The following is a 20,592-nucleotide window of genomic DNA, read 5'->3' on the forward strand; positions in this document are numbered from 1 at the left end:
ATCACACACATGACAGTGGAGATTGAGGCACGGTGAGGTGTTAAGTCTACATACCTGTAAGGAAACAGCATGATACTCGGCCTATAAAAAATGTTTCTTGCCTATGTGCGGGGGAGGGGTGTTTATCCATGATTGGTTGGCTACTTGCTTTTGCGTTCATCCATGGTGGCGCAGAGTATTATGGGAAGAGATATCAAGATAACAGAGGAAGCTCTTTCTGTGGTATCTGCAAGTGACTGGACCCAGGACTTCAAAAGATACCAAAATCCACTTAAAATTATCACTAGTGTACTTACAGTATATACCTAGTACATGGAAAACACTATATAACTAGTGTACTTACAGTATATACCTAGTACATGGAAAACACTGTATAACTAGTGTACTTACAGTATATGCCTAGTACATGGAAAACACTGTATAACTAGTGTACTTACAGTATATACCTAGTACATGGAAAACACTATATAACTAGAGTACTTACAGTATATACCTAGTATATGGAAAACACTATATAATAGAGTACTTACAGTATATACTTAGTACATGGAAAACACTATATAACTAGAGTACTTACAGATTATACCTAGTACATGGAAAACACTATATAACTAGAGTACTTACAGTATATGCCTAGTACATGGAAAACACTATATAACTAGAGTACTTACAGTATATACCTAGTACATGGAAAACACTGTATAACTAGTGTACTTACAGTATATGCCTAGTACATGGAAAACACTATATAACTAGAGTACTTACAGTATATACCTAGTACATGGAAAACACTATATAACTAGAGTACTTACAGTATATATCTAGTACATGGAAAACACTATATAACTAGAGTACTTACAGTATATATCTAGTACATGGAAAACACTATATAACTAGAGTACTTACAGTATATACCTAGTACATGGAAAACACTATAACTAGAGTACTTACAGTATATATCTAGTACATGGAAAACACTATATAACTAGTGTACTTACAGTATATACCTAGTACATGGAAAACACTATATAACTAGTGTACTTACAGGATATACTTAGTACATGGAAAACACTATATAACTAGAGTACTTACAGGATATACCTAGTACATGGAAAACACTGTATAACTAGTGTACTTACAGTATATACCTAGTACATGGAAAACACTATATAACTAGTGTACTTACAGTATATACTTAGTACATGGAAAACACTATATAACTAGAGTACTTACAGTATATACCTAGTACATGGAAAACACTGTATAACTAGAGTACTTACAGTATATATCTAGTACATGGAAAACACTATATAACTAGAGTACTTACAGTATATACCTAGTACATGGAAAACACTATATAATAGAGTACTTACAGTATATACCTAGTACATGGAAAACACTATATAACTAGAGTACTTACAGTATATACCTAGTACATGGAAACACTATATAACTAGTGGTCTAAGCCACAGATGTGGATGACAAAGTATACGGTCATCTGAGAAAAAAAGGTGTGAAGAAATGAGACCTACAGCCTATGAACTAGCAGCACAGCTGAAAATGCTGAACACAGTATTAAAGAAAAATCACGTAGCTAAAAATGCCCCAATTTCTGGGGGAAATTTTTTTTAAATCCAGGTATGGAAAGATTCAAAGTCACAAATCATATTTGATTCAAAATGGATTACACTGTGACATTACAACCAAATTGCCAAACACTGGTAGAATCCGGAACTCAACAAAAAGATGTGCCACCCCACACAAAAGGCTTCAACTTTACCATCAAGATCTCAGTGCAAACCTGGCATGCTGGAAGAGTGGGGGGAAACAAAGACCCAACTAAATGGGGCTGTCTATCCGACACAGTGATAGAGACTTGCCAAAACAAGTGTGCTTGGTGGTCCATTATTACTCCTAGAGGAGAGAGCCTTCCAGAGTGCTTGTGTGCGTTTGCAGGGACAGCAGCTCTACTGCTGGTGGGCATATGACGTGAAAGGATAAGTTCTTACTACTTGTGTATTAAAAAAGTGAGAATAATCAACTTTGAATATATTTAATAAATTCCTTAAATCTAAATGAACTAAAACCTCTAGTCAGAACCATTTTCTGAGCTGGAAGATGCTCGGTGGGTACAGTGATCATTGTGTAAGTACCAGGAGTTTGGATTCCCAGCACCCACATAAGAGCTAGGGGTGGCAATGCATACCCATAAACCCAGTGGTGGGTAGCAGAGACACCAACAGACCCCTGGGGCTTGTTGGCCAGCCAGTCTGTCCAAAAAGGTGAGCTCTAGGTTCAGTGAGAGACTCTGTCTCAAAAAAGAAAAAAAGAGATGGAAGTAGAGGAAGATGCAAAGTAGAGGGATGTAAATCGTGAAGTCATCCTCTGACCTCTGCATACACATGTGCAGATGAACACACGCTCACCACATCCTGAAGTCACCCTCTGACCTCTGCATACACATGCGCAGATGAACACACGCTCACCACATCTAGTCACCCTCTGACCTCTGCATACACATGCACAGATGAACACACGCTCACCACATCCTGAAGTCACCCTCTGACCTCTGCATACACATGCGCAGATGAACACACGCTCACCACATCCGGAAGTCACCTTCTGACCTCTGCATACACATGTGCAGATGAACACACGCTCACCACATCCTGAAGTCACCCTCTGACCTCTGCATACACATGTGCAGATGAACACACGCTCACCACATCCTGAAGTCACCCTCTGACCTCTGCATACACATGTGCAGATGAACACACGCTCACCACATCCTGAAGTCACCCTCTGACCTCTGCATACACATGTGCAGATGAACACACGCTCACCACATCCTGAAGTCACCCTCTGACCTCTGCATACACATGCGCAGATGAACACATGCTCACCACATCCTGGTCACCCTCTGACCTCTGCATACACATGTGCAGATGAACACACGCTCACTACATCCCGAAGTCACCCTCTGACCTCTGCATACACATGTGCAGATGAACACACGCTCACCACATCTAGTCACCCTCTGACCTCTGCATACACATGTGCAGATGAACACACGCTCACCACATCCTGAAGTCACCCTCTGACCTCTGCATACACATGTGCAGATGAACACACGCTCACCACATCCTGAAGTCACCCTCTGACCTCTGCATACACATGTGCAGATGAACACACGCTCACCACATCCTGGTCACCCTCTGACCTCTGCATACACATGTGCAGATGAACACACGCTCACCACATCCTGAAGTCACCCTCTGACCTCTGCATACACATGTGCAGATGAACACACGCTCACCACATCCTGAAGTCACCCTCTGACCTCTGCATACACATGCGCAGATGAACACACGCTCACCACATCTAGTCACCCTCTGACCTCTGCATACACATGTGCAGATGAACACACGCTCACCACATCTAGTCACCCTCTGACCTCTGCATACACATGTGCAGATGAACACACAAGCACACCACTGAATAGGTTTAATAAACAATACTCAACTTCATGCTCCTTGTGAGAAATTCACCTTGCTTTTAAAGACAAAGTTGAAAAGTGTGGAGATGGAAAAAGATATTTGTATATGAAAAAAGCAAAGTCTACATTTAGATGTATCAACTAAGTTAAAAACTGAAAGAAGGTTAGTATATGATAGGTCAGTCTGTCAAGGGGATCTGTGTAAAACACTTAGCTGTGCTGTATGCATAAGAGAGATCCTCAATACCACAGTCAGTGATAAGCATCATACAGAAAGTCAGCAGGCTTATACTACATAGAACAAAAAGGTTTAAATCATAGGAATAAAGCAGACCTAAAAGGCTATAGTAGTGCCTATATATAAAATAAATCAGAGCTAATATAATAACACTCCAAAATAGGAAAAAAGTGTGCAAATCATACATGTGATATGGGTTAACATTTAATTTTATAAGGACCTCAACGGTAAAAAAGTATATATATTAAAAATGGGCAAAGTACCTGGAACATTTTTTAAAGAATGTATACAAATGCCCAAAGTGTTCATGAAAAAATCTGATGCACATAATTAACCGTCAGAGACATGCAAATTAAAGTCACAGTGAAATCTCACCTGACCTGTTCCATGGCCATCAAAGGGGAGGGGGGCAGGGTAAAGGTTGAGAGAGGCTAGAGGAGCAGCCATTGCACAGCTGTTACCAGCAAAGTATGTTGGCACAGCTGCCGTCATGGAAAACAGCAGAGAAGTACCTCCAAAAGTTGGACACAAGAACTGTGCACGCTGTCATTCTTACTACTGGGTCAACACCCGAAGAGACGGGTCAGTGTGGTAAGATCTGCATGGATAATGTGTCAGGACACACAACTGTAGCCACAAACCCCTAGTCCTGCTGGGAAGCGTGTGCGCAGGTGTTAAAAGGGGGTCTGGGAACTCTGGACGTCCCACTTCATTAAGCATCACACCTAAAGCTGCCGAGGTCCTCTGAAGGAACGGGTTTCTTGGACTGGCTTGCAGGGTGTGATCTGCAGAGTCTAACAATGGCTGTCTCAGCCGGTGGTTGTTCAGTCCACAGGGCTGCATGTCTCAACAGTCCCAGTCTGATACTGAAGGCCTGGAGGACCTGGTTTGCAGAGGACAGTGAAATTCTGAAGAAGTTGCTTCTAATATCAGTGAAGGAATGCTACAGCAACGAAACACATTAACTTACCGCCAGAAGGAGGGAAAGCAGGCGAAAAGCAGTTTCTTCCTTTACCTTTTCATGCAGGCTGCTGTAATGGTTTAAGTAAAATGCTGCAGTTCCCCGAGCGGTGGCAGTGGGCGGTGGGCCATGAGACCACACTGAAGGACCCTGAGCAGTGGGCAGCTGGTCCTGAGACCACGATGGGCCATGAAGGCAGCCAGTCCCAGGCAGGGAGCAAGCCCCAGGCAAGGAGGCACATGGTGGGTGGGAGACTGAGATGGATAGACACAACACAAGACCATGTCACAGCTCTCTGGTGGCAGCGGGTCCCGGGCAGGGAGCCACGCCCCGGGTGAGACACAGAGACGTGGACAGGCACACCAAGCTGAGTGAGGTTGGATATTTAGTGGGTTATGGAAGGAAAGGAGAGAAGGGGGAAGAACAGAGAGAGAGAAACAGGAGGGAAGGGGAGAAGTGGGGAGAAGGGAGAGACAGAAACTGCCTCTTTGAGAGAGAAGGAAGAGAAAAAAGCTCAGGCTGGAAGTTTGCCTCAGAAGATGGGGGGGGGGGGGAGTAGGTGTGGCTTTTCTCTTAAAGGCACAGGGCAGACCATTACATTCCCATATCTTTTTGTATAATAAAAAAATAAAAAAAAAAAGGCGAGAGGTTAGGCACAACAGGTTAAAGGAATTGGGGTAGTGGATTCTCAAGACTGCTTCCTGCTTATTTGTGGATGTTGTCTTGGGGGGAAAACCTGAGAATGATGGGTACTGGTCACGTCCTGGGGTAGCTGGTCTGTTTGTTCCTGTCCAATGTTTGTGGTATGGAAATGTCTGATGTCTCTTATACCTGTTTAAGGTACTGGCAGAACGGAGGACAAAGTTAAATTTAGGAGAAAAAATTTTAGGACCAGAAAATTGAGAGGGGTGTATCTGACCTGTTTAAGGTGGATCCTTCAATTCAGTTCCCTGGAACTCACAAGAATTTTTTGGGTTGTGGAAACAGAAGTTTTAGACATAAACATTGTATAAACAATAGCATATTTATGTCAGAATGACTGTGACAGATATTTTTGCACAATGAAAAGTATTTTTAAGACTATGGAAGGCAACGTGAGAGAGAAATTTACCTTTATAACTTGCAGGTACACACCTTAATAATTTGTGTTTATATTTTACTGAAATTTGTTTGGTGGGGTTGTTCTTTTTTTTCTTTTTTTTTATCAATAACAATAACTTTTATTTTCTAACGGGTAATTTTCCTGCTGCTTCAGCATTTTTCTCTCAGAAAACCCAAGTTTTAGAACTGGATCACTTGGCCCTTTCTCTTCTTGTCTCCTCCCAGTTCAAAATGCTTGCATCTCTTAATGGCCAGCATCCTCTTGGACCTGCAGTTGGGCTCCACACACTCAAGCCTGAGCACGATCTTCTTTGTGGTTTTGGCCTTCTTCCGGAAAATTGGCTTTGTCTGCCCACCATAACCACTCTGCTTCCGATCGTAGCACCGCTTCCCTTGGGCGTACAGGGAATCCTTGCCCTTCTTATACTGGGTCACTTTGTAAGGCTGATGCTTGCCACATTTCTTACAGAAAGTCCTTCGAGTTTTGGGTACGTTGACCATCTTTGCAGTAGAGCATCTACCAGATGGAAACGAGAGAGCCAGCATCTGAAACCGCCGCCACCGCCGCCACCACCGCACGAGCCGGACGGGAAAGGGCCAGGGTGAGCGGAAGTCGGAACTGGGTCTCTGAGGTTGTTCTTTTAAACAACAAAATCTCTCAGCTGTCAAACTGTATCAGAGATCTTTGAGAAGTATAAAATTTTACTTGAGTTATTGATTACAAAACAATAGAACTTATTTGGTTGGCACCTAAAGCTACTCCTCAGGGTCCTCCATGGTGCTGAGGTTTGTATTTGCCTTTTGCTGTTTAGCGCAGGGCCTGCCAGGCTCCAGAAGATCCTGTGGGCTAAGAAATCTGTAGGAAGCCAAGCCTACCTTGTCAATTCCAATGATTCTGTTCACTGTCTGGTGATCTTCAGTTTAAATGAAAGGCAGTTTGCCTAGTGGTCAGTGCTTGGCAGTTGAAATGAAGCACGGATGGACATCGTTTTGTGCACATTTGTCTTCTGTCTTCTTTGGAGGAAGTAGAGTACTGCTGCTAGAAGCCAACCTGTCTTTTTTTTGTTATGAAAAGTCTTTTAATAATTAAATATTTAAATGCCATATTCCCCAGATCACTGAGCAGCTGAGGGCTGCTTATCAAGTACAGCTACAGTATAGAATCTGCCTGGAAAACTGGGTCTAAGCTTGACTGTACTGGCTCTCAACTTAACAGTTAAAGCAGGGTTGGATTAAATATAAAGTATTTTTAGAAGAGACTTAAAAGTACATAAAAGCTTAAAACATGAGATTTATTGTTTTTGTAGTCTGAAATGAGATGCAATGAACAGACAATTATAACATTTAACAGTAAACATAGGTACATTTAAGGTACATGTATGAACAAACATACAGAGTGAACAGGAGTTAGGTGAAGTGGATGCTCTTGGTGGGCCCTACCAAAGGCATGCCACTGCACAAAACACACATGCAATAAAGTCAACAAGAGGAATTTAGAGACAAAAACATAAGTAAGCCAGGACCAGTCAGAGAATACCTCAGTAAAGATGGTGGTACTTGGTCACCTGACCTGGCTCTCAGTTAAGATGGTGGTGAAGTCACCTGATCTCAGTTAAGATGGTGGTAAGGTCACCAGGCCTCAGTTAAAATGGCAGTGGTCACACGATGTATGGAAGAAAGATCTAGAGGTGTGATCCGCCCTCTTTCTGAGCCACTATGCCATAAGCCATGGCAGGAAGCCAAAGGCTGGAATTGAAAACAGCTGCCTCGTGGATCCAACCAATTTTGTTGGCAGCAGTAGCGGTATCAGGGACATTTTGAGGAAAAGTGGAGCCAGCGGGATACCGGCAGAGTAAGGGTTTATATCATAGCCAAAAACATGAAAACCCGCAAAAACAGCAACACCACAAGACTTATAGGGGGACAGCTCCCTCTATAGGTGAGGTGTGAAACGGCAAACACTGCAGGGCATGTAGAGGAGCGTCCTCTATTTACAGGTGGGGTGTTAAAGCCTGACTGGCTCTGGTCCAGATGTCTCGAAAACCAGAGAGGCTAGAGGCCACTCTGAGCAGTCTCTCACAGTAGGGACCACTGACAAGTGGTCCAAAAGAAAAGAAAAAAGGAGAAAAAAATCTGAGGGACCCTGAACCCCCAGTCGAATGTACCGCATAGCCAGCGTGAGAGGACTGACCCCAGGTCATTTGGCATGTTTTTAGCTATGGAAAACAGCAAAGGCATGGAGGCTGTGCTTGGGGGCTAGAAGGGGAAAACACACCACCGAAGCTGCTGGTGTGCATAGAGGTCGGTGCTCAGGCAGATGGAACACATGGTTGTTGCGGGGAAAGTACCTGGTTCCAGACCCCAAGATTGGGAGAGGGGCAGGAGGGCCTACTGAGGCCAACAGCACCAATGTAATGGTTTAAGTAAATGCTCAGGTTTCCAAGTGGTGGCAGTGGGCCATGAGACCATGGTGGGCCATGAAGGCAGCTGGGTCCCAGGCAGGAAGCTGCACGGCAGGTAAGAGACCGAGACAGGCACACCATGCAGAGTGAAGTTGGATATTTATTTAGTGGGTTATGGAAGGGAAGGGGAGAAGGGGGAAGAGCAGAGAGACAGGCAAAGAGAGAGAAATAGAGAGGGGGAAGGGGAGAAGTGGGGAGAAGTGAGAAACAGAAGCTGCCTGTTTGAGAGAGAGAGATGGAAAAGAAAAGGCTCAGGCTGGAAGTTGAAGATCAACTTGCCTCAGTGGACTGGGGGTCAGAGTGGATGTGGCTTGTCTCTTAAAGGGACAGGACACTGCCACCAGAAAGAGAAGCTAGAATTTAGGCCTTTCTGCTTCAAATAATGTAACTGAGAAAAACCCTTCAGGAGTACCCAGTAGCTTATGTTTCAGTTGTCAACTGTACAATCAAAATCAGCTACCACAGCTCTTCAAAAAGTTTTACTGTATCTACTTAAAAGGGTCGTTGCGGGGGGGGGGGGGGTTGAACCCAAGTTCAATTCCCAGCCAAAACTGTAGTGGTATTATATTTGTATTTTAATAAATAAATCTTGCCTGAACAACAGAGGCAAAGCTAAAGCCACTAGAGGTCAGGTAGTGATGACACATACCTTTAATCCCAGGATTTGGGAGACAGAGGCAGATGGATCTCTGTGAGTTCAAGGCCACCCTGGGCTACACAAGATCAATGCTGAAACAAATGCAGGTGGTGATGGCTCACTCCTTTAATCCCAGTACTAGGGAGTCATCCCTTAATGCCAGCACTAGAGGGAATATAGAGTGGGAGGAGAGAGAGGCTTAGTCTGTTTAGTTTGCAATCACCCAGCCTTGGTAGAGGTAAGACTCGCTGCTTTGCTTTTCTATTTCTCAGGTTGAACCCCAATTTCTGTCTCTGGGTTTTTATTATTCATGCTACACACAACCTACTGTAAACTCAGTTACAGGAGATCCAACAGCTCTGGCCCCTTGAGCACCTCTGGACTGGCATGCACATACCCACACATAAGACACAAAAGGATTAAATAAATCCTTTCAAAGAAAGTCACTGAGCTTTGGGGGATAGACTGGAGTGGAGACAGCCCTGAGATGTGGTCATTTTACTCCTCCCCAGAGTCATGCCAGGCAAGGCCAGCATGGACAGTCACCAGGGCCTCCAGGAGCTGTAGTCTGGAAACTGCCACTTGACATTGCTCCCATATGTATGTGGTTAAATGTTCCAGACACTGAGATGTGAAATGCTCCGTTTGCCATCTGAGAACGTAGCTTGGTAAAGGAGAACTTGAGATACTCTGAGCTCTCTGTAATTCTGACTTGTCCTCTGCTTCCCTGTTTGAGGGTATGAAAACAAAACTGCCATTAATATAGTCAGTGGCCTGGGTCACCAATTCTTGCAGCCCTCCTGACCTGACTCTTGACTCTTTCATTATCTCTTTACTTATTTTTCATCCCCAGTCCTCCCTTTTGAGATGCGGTCCAAAACCCTGATACAACTGAGGGGCCAATGGAGTGGCTCATCAGGTAAAGGCATCTGCCACACAGCCTGATCTGAGTTTGAGCCCTGGAATGCTAGTGAAAATGAAAGAGGGGAACAGCTCCATAAAGCTGTCATCTGATCTCCATTCATGTGCCCTTGACACACACACACACCATAAATTAAAAATATTAATATTAGCCGGGCGGTGGTGGCGCACGCTTTTAATCCCAGCACTCGGGAGGCAGAGGCAGGCCGATCTCTGTGAGTTCGAGGCCAGCCTGGTCTACAAGAGCTAGTTCCAGGACAGGAACCAAAAAAGCTACAGAGAAACCCTGTCTCGAAAATAAAAAAAAAAAACAAAAACAAAAACAAAATATTAATATTAGTGTTTTTTATTTCATGTTCTCACTGCCCTTAAGAAACGGCCACCTGTCAGAGGTCTGGGAGAACATGAATACCCTCCAATTGTACAGCAGCCTACCTTTTCCATGTGTGCACTTCAGGGGCTCAACTGTCTTTCTGCTGCCACCAAAGAGAACCCTGAGCAGTGCTGTTCAAACAGGCAGGAATAAGGCTGTGTCTTAAGGCAGACAAAGCTTTGTTAAATAGGAGCTACCACTCCTAAGTCTTCTTTCTTAAAAAGCATATCTAATGGTGCTATTGATTCCGTGAATTGATACTTAAATTCTTGTTTTACTTTCCAAGGGAATTTCAGAATATTCAACCAATGTTTTTAAATACTTACTGGGGAACAGGGGTGTGTGCACCACAGCACCAGTGGAGGACAGAAGACAGCTTGTGGGCATTGGTTCTCTTTTCCCACCATGTGGGTTGCAGAGACTGAACCCAAGACACCGAGCTTGACGGCAGTGCCTTTAGCTATTGAGCTATCTTGTAGACTCTAAAGAGAGTTTTTTTTTCTTTCTTTCTTTCTATTTCTTTGGATTCTTCAATAATTTTTAGGGTCATAAAAGCCTGGCATGGTGGCATTTAGACCCAGTACTAAGGAGGCAGAGGTGGACAGATCTCTGTGAGTTCAAGGCCAGCCTGATCTATAGAGCAAGTTCCAGAAAAACCCTGTCTCAAAATAAATAAATAAATAAATAAATAAATAAATAAATAAAGCCTGAGTCTGGAGCCTCAGAGAGAGGAGGCCTGAGCCAGGACCTCTGTCAGTTTGGGCATTGGTCTGGGATGTCAAAGGGAATAGGTCCGAGCATGAGTCTGGGACCTCTGAAGAAGTAAGCAGGTCCTCTGCAGATCCGGGCCCACTCGAGCCTGGGACCTCGGAGGCAGTAGACCTTAATCAGAAACCTTTCCAGGTTCAACTTCAACCCAAGGACTTCTGCAGGAGGGAATCCACACCAGGATTTACAGATACAGGTCAAAGCCAGTAAGCTAGGCCAAAGTTGGCTGAGGCAAGGGACTCCACCTTGGGCAACAAATTCCACAGGAGTGGAACTGAAGGAGACTACTAGGACAGAGAGGGTCTGAGGAAACAAGCTCCACCAGGAGCAGAAGCCAGGAGCAAATCCAGTTCTGGGAGCTAACCCAGTCCCAGAACACTGGTGGATCGGGACTGAGCTAGCCACCAGCTCCAGAGTCAGCAATCTCCACTAGAACAGATCCAACTCCAAGCCAGGGACTTCTGCAGGAGGGGATCCAGACCAGGATTTACAGAAACAGATCAAAGCCAGCACCTAGGCCAAAGTAGGCCTAAGACAGTAAACTCCAAGGGAGTAGAGAAAAGCACAGGAGCGCTGAACTATCTCCAGGAACAGGAGTAACCAATGGGGTAACTAGAAGAAGGAGAAGTTCAACTCAAAGGCGCAGAAAATTTATTTAACAAAATCATAGAAGAAAACTTTCCATACCTAAAGAAAGATATGCTTATGAAGATACAAGAAGCTTACAGAAAACCAAATAGACTGGATCCAAAAAAAAAAAAGTCCTCTTGCTACATAATAATCAAAACACTAAACATACAGAGTAAAGAAAGAATATTAAGAGCTGCAAAGGAAAAGGCTAAGTAACATATAAAGGTAGACCCATCAGAATTTCACCTGACTTCTCAATGGAGACAATGAAAGCCAGAAGTTCATGGTCAAGCATTATGCAGATGTTAAGAGACCACGGATGCCAGCCTAGACTACTATACCAAGCAAAACTGTCAATCACCATAGAAGGACAAAACAAGATATTCCATGACAAATCTTGATTTCACCAATACCTAGCCACAAACACAGTCCTACACAAAATACTAGAAGAAAAACTCCAACCCAAGGAAGAGGGCTACACCAACAAAAACGAAGAATTGATGTGATGATCTTATAACAGCAAATTCCAAAGAAGAAAAAATTCACAAATTAACATCACCAATGATGAAAACTAAATTAACAAGAGATAGAAACCACTGGTCATTAATATCCCTTAATGTAAATGGACTCAACTTTCCTATAAAAAGGCACAGGCTAACAGATTGGATACAAAAAGAAAATCCATCCCTCTGCTGCATACAAGAAACACATCTCAACCTCAAATAAAGACATCACCTTAGAGTAAAGAGTTGGGAAAAATATACCAATCAAATGAACCTAAGAAACAAGCAGGTGTGGCTATCCTAATATCCAACCAAATAGACTTCAAGCTAATATCAGTCAAAAGAGACAAATAAGGTCATTTCATATTACTCATAGGAAAAATCCATCAAGAAAAAATTTCAATACTGGACATCTATGCCCCAAATACAAGGGCACCCTCATATGGCAAAGAAACACTTCTAAAGCTTATAACATACATTAAACCCCACACACGAATAGTGGCAGACTTCAACACTCCACTCTCACCACTGAACAGGTCAATCAGACAAAAAATGAACAGAGAAATAAGAGAACCAACAGATGTTATGACTCAAATGGACTTAACAGACATATATAGAATATTTCACCCAAATAGAAAAGAATATACATTCTTCCCAGCACCTCATGGTACCTTCTCAAAAATTGACCACATACTTGATAACAAAACACACCTCAACGAATACAAAAAAATTGGAATAACCCAATGTACCTTATCAGATCACCACGGTTTAAAACTAGAAGTCAACAGCAACACTAATTTCAGAAAACCCACAAACACATGAAAATTAAACAAAACTCACCTGAATCATCAATAGGTCAAGGAAGAAATAAAGGGGGAAATTAAAGACTTCCTAAAATTCAAAGAAAATGACCACACAACCTACCTAAATTTATGAGACACAATGAAAGCAGTGTTAAGAGGCAAGTTCATAGCACTAAACGCCTACATAAAGAAGCTGGAAAAACCCTACACTAAGTGAATTAACAGAACATTTGAGAACTTTAGAATAAAAAGAAGCAAACTCACCCAAGAGAACTAGATAACAGGAAATAACCAAATTAAGAGCTGAAATCAACAAAATAGAAACAAAGAAAACAATACAAAGAATCAATGAGACAAAGAGTTGGTTCTTTGAGAAATCAACAAAATAGACAAACCTTTATCCAAAATAGCCAAAAGGCAGAGAGAGAATATCCAAATTAACAAAATCAGAAATTAAAAGGGGGGCATAACAACAGACACGGAGGAAATAAAGAGAATCATCAGGTCATATTTTGAAAACCTGTAGTCCACAAAATCGGAAAACTTAAAGTAAATGGACATCTTTCTGGATAAATACCACTTAACAAATTTAAATCAAGACCAGATAAGCAAATTAAACAAACCTATAACTGATAAAGAAATAGAAATAGTCATCAAAAGCCTCCCAACCAAAAAAGGTCCAGGACCAGATGGTTTCAATTCAGAATTCTGCAAGACTTTCAAAGAAGAACTAATACCAATACTCCTTAAATTATTCCACACAATAGAAACAGAGGGAACATTGCCAAACACTTTTTATGAGGCTACAATTACCCTGATACCAAAACCACAGAAAGACATTACTAAGAATGAGAATTACAGACCAATCTCACTCATGAACACTGATGCAGAAATACTCAATAAAATACTGGCAAATCGAATCTGAGAACATACCAGAACCATCATCCACCATGATCAAGTCAGCTTCATCCCACAGATGCAGGGAGGTTCAACATACAAAAATCTGTCAACATAATCCACCATATAAACAAGCTGAAAAATAAAAACCACATGATCATCTCATTAGATGCTAAAAAAGCTTTTGACAAAATACAACATCCTTTCATGATAAAGGTCTTGGAGAGAGCAGGAATACAAGGAACATACCTAAGTATAATAAATGCAATATACAGCAAGCCAACAGCCGACATCAAACTAAATGGAAAGAAACTTCCAGCACTTCCAATGAAATCAGGAACAAGAACAAGGTTGTCCACTCTCTCCATATTTATTCAATATAGTTTTTGAGGTCCTAGGTAGAGCAATAAGACACCAAAAGGAGATCAAGGGGATACAAATGGGAAAAGAAGAAGTCATACTCTCACTGTCTGCTGATATGATAGTTTACGTAAGCAATCCCAAAAATTCTACTAAGGAACTTCTACAACTCATAAACACTTTCAGTAATGTAGCGGGATACAAGATTAACTCAAAAAAATCAGTAGCTCTCCTGTACACAGATGATAAAAGGGCTGAGGGATAAAATCAGAGCATCAACACCCTTCACAATAGCCACAAATAGCATAACATACCTCAGAGTAGCTCTAGCCAAACAAGTTGAAGACTTCTACAAGAACTTTAAATCTTTGAAGAAAGAAATTGAAGAAGACACCAGAAGGTGGAAAGGTCTCTCATGCTCTTGGGTAGGCAGAATTAACATAGTAAAAATGGCAATTTTACCAAAAGCAATCTACAGATTCAATGCAATGCCCATCAAAATCCCAGCAAAATTCTTCAAAGACCTTGAAAGAATTGTACTCAAATTCATATGAAAAAGCAAAAATCCCAGGATAGCCAAAACAATCCTGTACAATAAAAGAACTTCTGGAGGCATCACAATCCCTGACTTCAAACTCTACGACAGAGCTACAGTACTGAAAACAGTCTGGTAATGGCATAAGAACAGACAGGAGGACCAATGGAACTGAACAGAAGACCTAGATATCAATCCACACATATTCGAACACCTGATCGCTGACAAGGAAGCAAAAAAAATCAAATGGAAAAAAGAAAGCATATTTAACAAGTGGTGCTGGCATAACTGGAATCAACATGTAAAAGAATGAAAATAGACCCATATCTATCACCATGCACAAAACTCAAGTCCAAATAGACCAAAAACCTCAACATAAAGCCAGCCACACTGAACCTTATAGAAGAGAAAGTGGAAAGTACACTTGAACGCATTGGCACTGGAGACCACTTCTTCAATATAACTCCAGTAGCACAGACACTGAAACAATTAATAAATGGGACCTCCTAAAGTTGAAAAGCTTCTGTAAAGCAAAGGACATGGTTAACAAGACAAAACAACAGCTTACAGAATGGGAAAAGATCTTCACTAACCCCACATCAGACAGAGGTCTGATCTCCAAAACATACAAAGAACTCAAGAAATTGGTCACCAAAAGCACACATAATCCAATAAAAAAAAATTATGGAGTACAGACCTAAACAGAGAACTCTCAACAGAGGAATCTAAAATGACTGAAAGACACTTAAGGAAATGCTCAACATCCTTAGTCACCAGAGATACGCAAATCAAAACAACTCTGAGATTCCATCCTACACCTGTAAGAATGGCCAAGATCAAAAACACTGATGACAGTTTATGCTGGAGAGGTTGTGGGGAAAAGGGAACATTCCTGCATTGCTGGTGGGAATGCAAGCTGGTACAGTCCCTTTAGATGTCAGTGTGGTGATTTCTCAGAAAATTAGGAAACAACCTTCCTCAAGACCCAGCAATACCACTTTTGGTTATATATCCAAAGGATGCTCAATTGTGCCACAAGGACATGTGTTCAACTATGTTCATAGCAGCTTTGTTTGTCATAGCCAGAACCTGGAAACAACCTAAATGCCCCTCAACCGAAGAATGTGTAAATGGTACATTTACACAATGGAGTACTACACAGCAGAAAAAATGAGATTTTGAATTTTGCAGGAAAATGGACGGAGTTAGAAAACATTATTTTGAGGTAACCCAGATACAGAAAGACAATTATCACATGTACTCACTCATAGGTGGTTTTTAAATATAAAGCAAAGTAACCCAGCCTACAAACCATAATCCCAGAGAACTTAGACAACAATGAGGACACAAAGAGAGACTTACATAGATCCAATCTACATGGTAAGTAGAAAAAGACAAGATCTCCTGAGTAAATTGGAAGCATGGGGACCTTGGAGGAGGGTTGAAGGGGGGGGGGGGTGGGGAGAGGCAGGGAGAGGAGCAGAGAAAAATGTAGAGCTCAATAAAAATAAATTTAAACAAAGAAAAGAAAAGAAAAAGCTGGAAAAAAAATACCTGTGGTGTAGGAGGTCTGTTTTAATAACTTAGGGCTTTTCATGACAATGAGACACGTCTGCTCCTGGTAACACCAATCTACTTCAAGAGGAAGATGGGCATTGAAGAGCCTTCTTATGGAGTTGGTTAGCCATTTGGGCAGGAAACTGCTCTTGCCTAGAGTAATGCATAAACTAGATATGAAGAACCCACAGAGAGATGATTGCTGAACTTGCCTAAAGGTAAGATGATCCTTCGCGGTTCCTGTTTCATAAAAGAGTCTACGAGACATTCTGCAGGACACAGAAGAAAGTGACTGAACTCTCTTTCAAATTTCCTGCTTCATGGAAAAGACTGTTGGATACTATGGGCCTGTAGGCTCAAGATGGATGCCCCAGTGGTACAAAAGAACTTTGGGTGACTGTACAGGCAGCAAGATGTCTCTGTCATTTCTAGAGTTTTGGAAGTTGCTAACTTCTTGTTTACTTAGGTAATATATCCTTCTGTAGTCTTTGATGGAGTTGAAGAACAGATAGTTATATTTATAGTTTTCCTTTGTTATGATAAAAGATAAAATATATATAAATGTTAACTGTAATTCTTGCTTGATACCTGATATATGTAATTTCACTATGTTTATGTGAAAGCCTTTCTTTTTTGTTTAAACAGGAAAGGGGAAATGGTATAGGAGGTCCTTTTGTTTATGTGTTGCTTTCATTGGTTGAATAAAGAAACTGCCTTGGATCCTCCTGAATATTAACCTTCATCAGGTAATGAAAGGAGACAGAGACAGAGACCCACATTGGAGCATCGGACTGAAATCTCAAGGTCCAAATCAGGAGCAGAAGGAGAGAGAGCACGAGCAAGGAACTCAGGACCACGAGGGGTGCACCCACACACTGAGACAATGGGAATGTTCTATTGGGAACCCACTAAGGCCAGCTGGCCTGGGTCTGAAAAAGCATGGGATAAAACCGGACTTGCTGAACATAGCGGACAATGAGGACTACTGAGAACTCAAGATCAATGGCAAAGGGTTTTTGATCCTACTGCGCGTACTGGCTTTGGGGGAGCCTAGGCAGTTTGGATGCTCACCTTACTAGACCTGGATGGAGGTGGGTGGTCCTTGGACTTCCCACAGGGCAGGGAACCCTGATTGCTCTTCGAGCTGATGAGGAAGGGGGACTTGATCGGGGGAGGGGGAGGGAAATGGGAGGCGGTGGCGGGGAGGAGGCAGAAATCTTTAATAAATAAATAAATTTAAAAAAAAGAAAAAGAAAAACCCTGTCTCAAAACACCAGAAAACAAACAAACAAAAAAAAAAAAGAAACTGCATTGGCCTTTTGTTAGGGCATAACTTAGGTAGGCGGAATAGACAGAATTGAATGCTGGAAAGAAGGGAAGAGTAAGAGACGCCATGGTTTTTATGCCTGAGATTGATGCTGGTTAGAATCTTGCCGGTAAGCCACAGTCAAGTGGCAATACACATTAATGGAGATGGGTTAAACTAATATGTAAGTTAGCCAACAAGAAGTTAGAGCTAATGGGCCAGGCAGTGTTTAAAGGAATAGTGTCTGTGTGATTATTTCGGGTGTAAGCTAGCCAGGCAGCCGGGACAGAACAAAGGGTCTACTCTCCATGTATCTTATTTGATGCTACCTAAGGGTTTTCAGTCAGCCATAGCAGCTGCCCAGGCTCCCAAAGCCAGGAACATCTGGGTTCCCGTTTGAGATGTGGTGAGGGGGTCAATGGGCCTGGGTCTGTCTGAACCCTCACAAACTATTCTGACTATGCCCATGGTGCTATCAAGATGGACACTGGACTGCTGGCTATCCTCATGTCCTTTGCAGTGTAGAGACATCAAGCTCAGATAACCCTCCAGCATCTGACCTAGATCTGGCTGGCCATGGAGGATGGAGGGAGGATGGAGGGGCCCAGGCTCCCTCGTTCTGACCACCACCATCTCTGACAGGGAGTCTTGGGTGGTCATCACCATGGTACAGCAACCCATCTCCTTCCTTCTGATCACCAGTGCCACTTTTTTGGTACTGATGGAGTTTTAGGACCTACCTCTCCTTCTTGTTTCCCTATTGTCAAAGTAGTAGGACAGCCTTACCAGCATCACCAGACCCCACCACTTAGCTGTATTCTAGGGATATTCCCTTACCTACTCCTTCCTATGGTACCAACCTGTCCTGTCCTGTTGCTGGGAAGGGATCTCCTCACTAAGGTAGGAGCCCCTATATCTTTTGCTCCCCCATCCTCTTGACCCCAGGCTCATCAGCTGTATCCCTCCTCCTCCAAACCACACAATCTGAAACACCTTTGTTCTTTTCTTACCGGCTTCCTAGGTGGATCCCTGGGTATGGGACACCCAAAACCCCTCTATAGCCAAACGTTGCTCCCTTCTCATTCAATTACAAAATCCTTTCACTCCCATCCAGGGCAGCTGCCTGCCCGGTTCTGGTTGTTTGGAAAGTTTTGTCTGTCTGTTTTCCGTGCACATTGGGTCTATGTTTTTTGGTGTATCTGTATGCTTCATTCATGGGAGCCAAGATGGAAATGGGTCAGGCTCAACTGAATGTCTGAATGATAGTGGCCACTGCATGCTTTGTTTCTGACTGAATTTTAGGGTGAGATTTCTGTGTTCTCCGCTGCTCCAGCTGACAGCCACCACTGCTAACACGGACTGCTATGGCTGCTTTGAAGGCCAGAGCTCAGAATTTACCTCTGCGCTTTCCGGTCACAGTTTATGAAAGATAGGACTTGAAAACAATTCCCATTTAATAAGGGATCAAAGCTCCACCTCCATGACCTCCATGCTTTCACACGAGACTGCACCTCTCGCTGCAGCCCAACTTCTTACACACAAATCGGCAGTTTCCCTTAGGGTCACCTCAGGGGTCTCCTTCTCCCTCAACTCTTACCCCATCTTCTAACATACAAGGCTGTGGTGAGCCCACAAGTATGCAGTAAACGGACAGCTGACAGAGCTATTGGACTCTCCAAGGGAAGTGTGTACGTACACTCCACCTGGAGAACCCGCTTTTGCAGAGCTACAGGAACGCCTGTCCTTTAGATAAGTCATTGTTGATTCTGTAGAAATCCTGTAAAACCATGGCATTTCTCCCTTCTGTAGTATCCCAGCAGTGTATAAACCTGACTTTTCCTGTGGGGCAACCAGACACCTCCCCCCACACCATGAAGCCATGGTGTGAAAAGGATTCAGCCAAGTCCTTGTTTTCACAGCCAAAATCTACACTGAAAGAGTCCCTCACAAACTTTCTTTATTGCAGTAAACATTGATAAGAGAGGAGTCTCACACAGGAAGAGATAGTCTGCTCTAAAAGCAGACTCAGGAAGGTGTGATCTGCTTCTGCTCTGACCTAACAGGCTACTAATACTCTATATTACCCTTCACCTTGGGTTCAACCAACATAAGATCATAGCCCAGGAATTAGCTCTTTATACAGGAAAAAGGCCTGAGATGCTAAAACTAGCTTCAGAGAGAAAAATTCTCACCTGGGCACCCTTCTAGAGTAAAAAGCAAGGTCCCCCCCCCCCCCCCAAGAGATTCCTTTTAACTCAACCAGCTAGACGCTTATGCAAATCAAGCCCACAGGTTAGCACAGCTGCCAAGGCTGTGTTCCCAGCCGCAGGGGGAACTTCAGTCACACCCACTCTGAGACACAAGGTAGCAGATCCACACCGGTTCTTATGACTCTGTGAAAATGCATGCTTGGTACCATTGTTACTGCCTGTGGGATGCTAGTTTGCCTGTGTGCCTATACAGACTGAAAGCTTTGTGGAGATCACTCCCTACCTTATGCTTTGCCCTAAATCTTATACCTTAAGCCCCATGCTTCTTTTCTCTTCTTTCGTCTTCCCCTAGGAAGAAAGAAACAACAGGTGACCCATGCCTGAGTCAGTTAGCTTTTCTACCCCTCAGATCCCTCCCAAGCCGATCTTCTCTGTTCTGACCCCTGGTCCTCAGCAGCTCTTCACACGGGTCCTGCAAACATTCCTCCCTTCCTGACTTCTCTCTTCAGGTAGCAGTGTAGAGGATGCTACACTTGTCAGTCATGCTCACGTCTCAATACTCAAACCCATTCCCGCTGTAGATTTAATAATATCTAAACTTGCTCTCCTCTTCTATTTCTTTCTATCTACACCTGCCTGGGGTAGTTCTGATATAGGGATGTTTAATATCCAAGAGTCCCCCACCTCTAACCAACAGCCCATTCTAACAAGGCCAGAAATTTGCTCTATATCAGGTGCCAAAGGCATCATCATCATGGTGAACCATGGCTTACCCCATGTCTGTTTTCTCTACCACCTAAAGGAAAAAAACTGGTAAGAAATAAGGTATCCATG

General features: G+C 42.9%; 1 protein-coding gene across 1 annotated transcript; it reads right to left on the bottom strand.

The window, feature by feature from the left end:
- Positions 1-5,897: 5,897 nt before the first annotated feature.
- LOC121451909 (60S ribosomal protein L36a-like) lies at positions 5,898-6,336 on the bottom strand. Its single transcript, XM_041657718.1, has one exon. The coding sequence runs from the start codon at positions 6,295-6,297 to the stop codon at positions 5,977-5,979; it is 321 nt and encodes a 106-aa protein (XP_041513652.1). The 5' UTR covers positions 6,298-6,336; the 3' UTR covers positions 5,898-5,976.
- Between the last annotated feature and the right edge of the window lie 14,256 nt (positions 6,337-20,592).

The sequence above is a fragment of the Microtus oregoni genome, unplaced genomic scaffold, assembly GCF_018167655.1.
Source record: "Microtus oregoni isolate MIOR12 unplaced genomic scaffold, Mior012 000008F_ref0000371, whole genome shotgun sequence".
Taxonomy (NCBI): Eukaryota; Metazoa; Chordata; class Mammalia; order Rodentia; family Cricetidae; genus Microtus; species Microtus oregoni.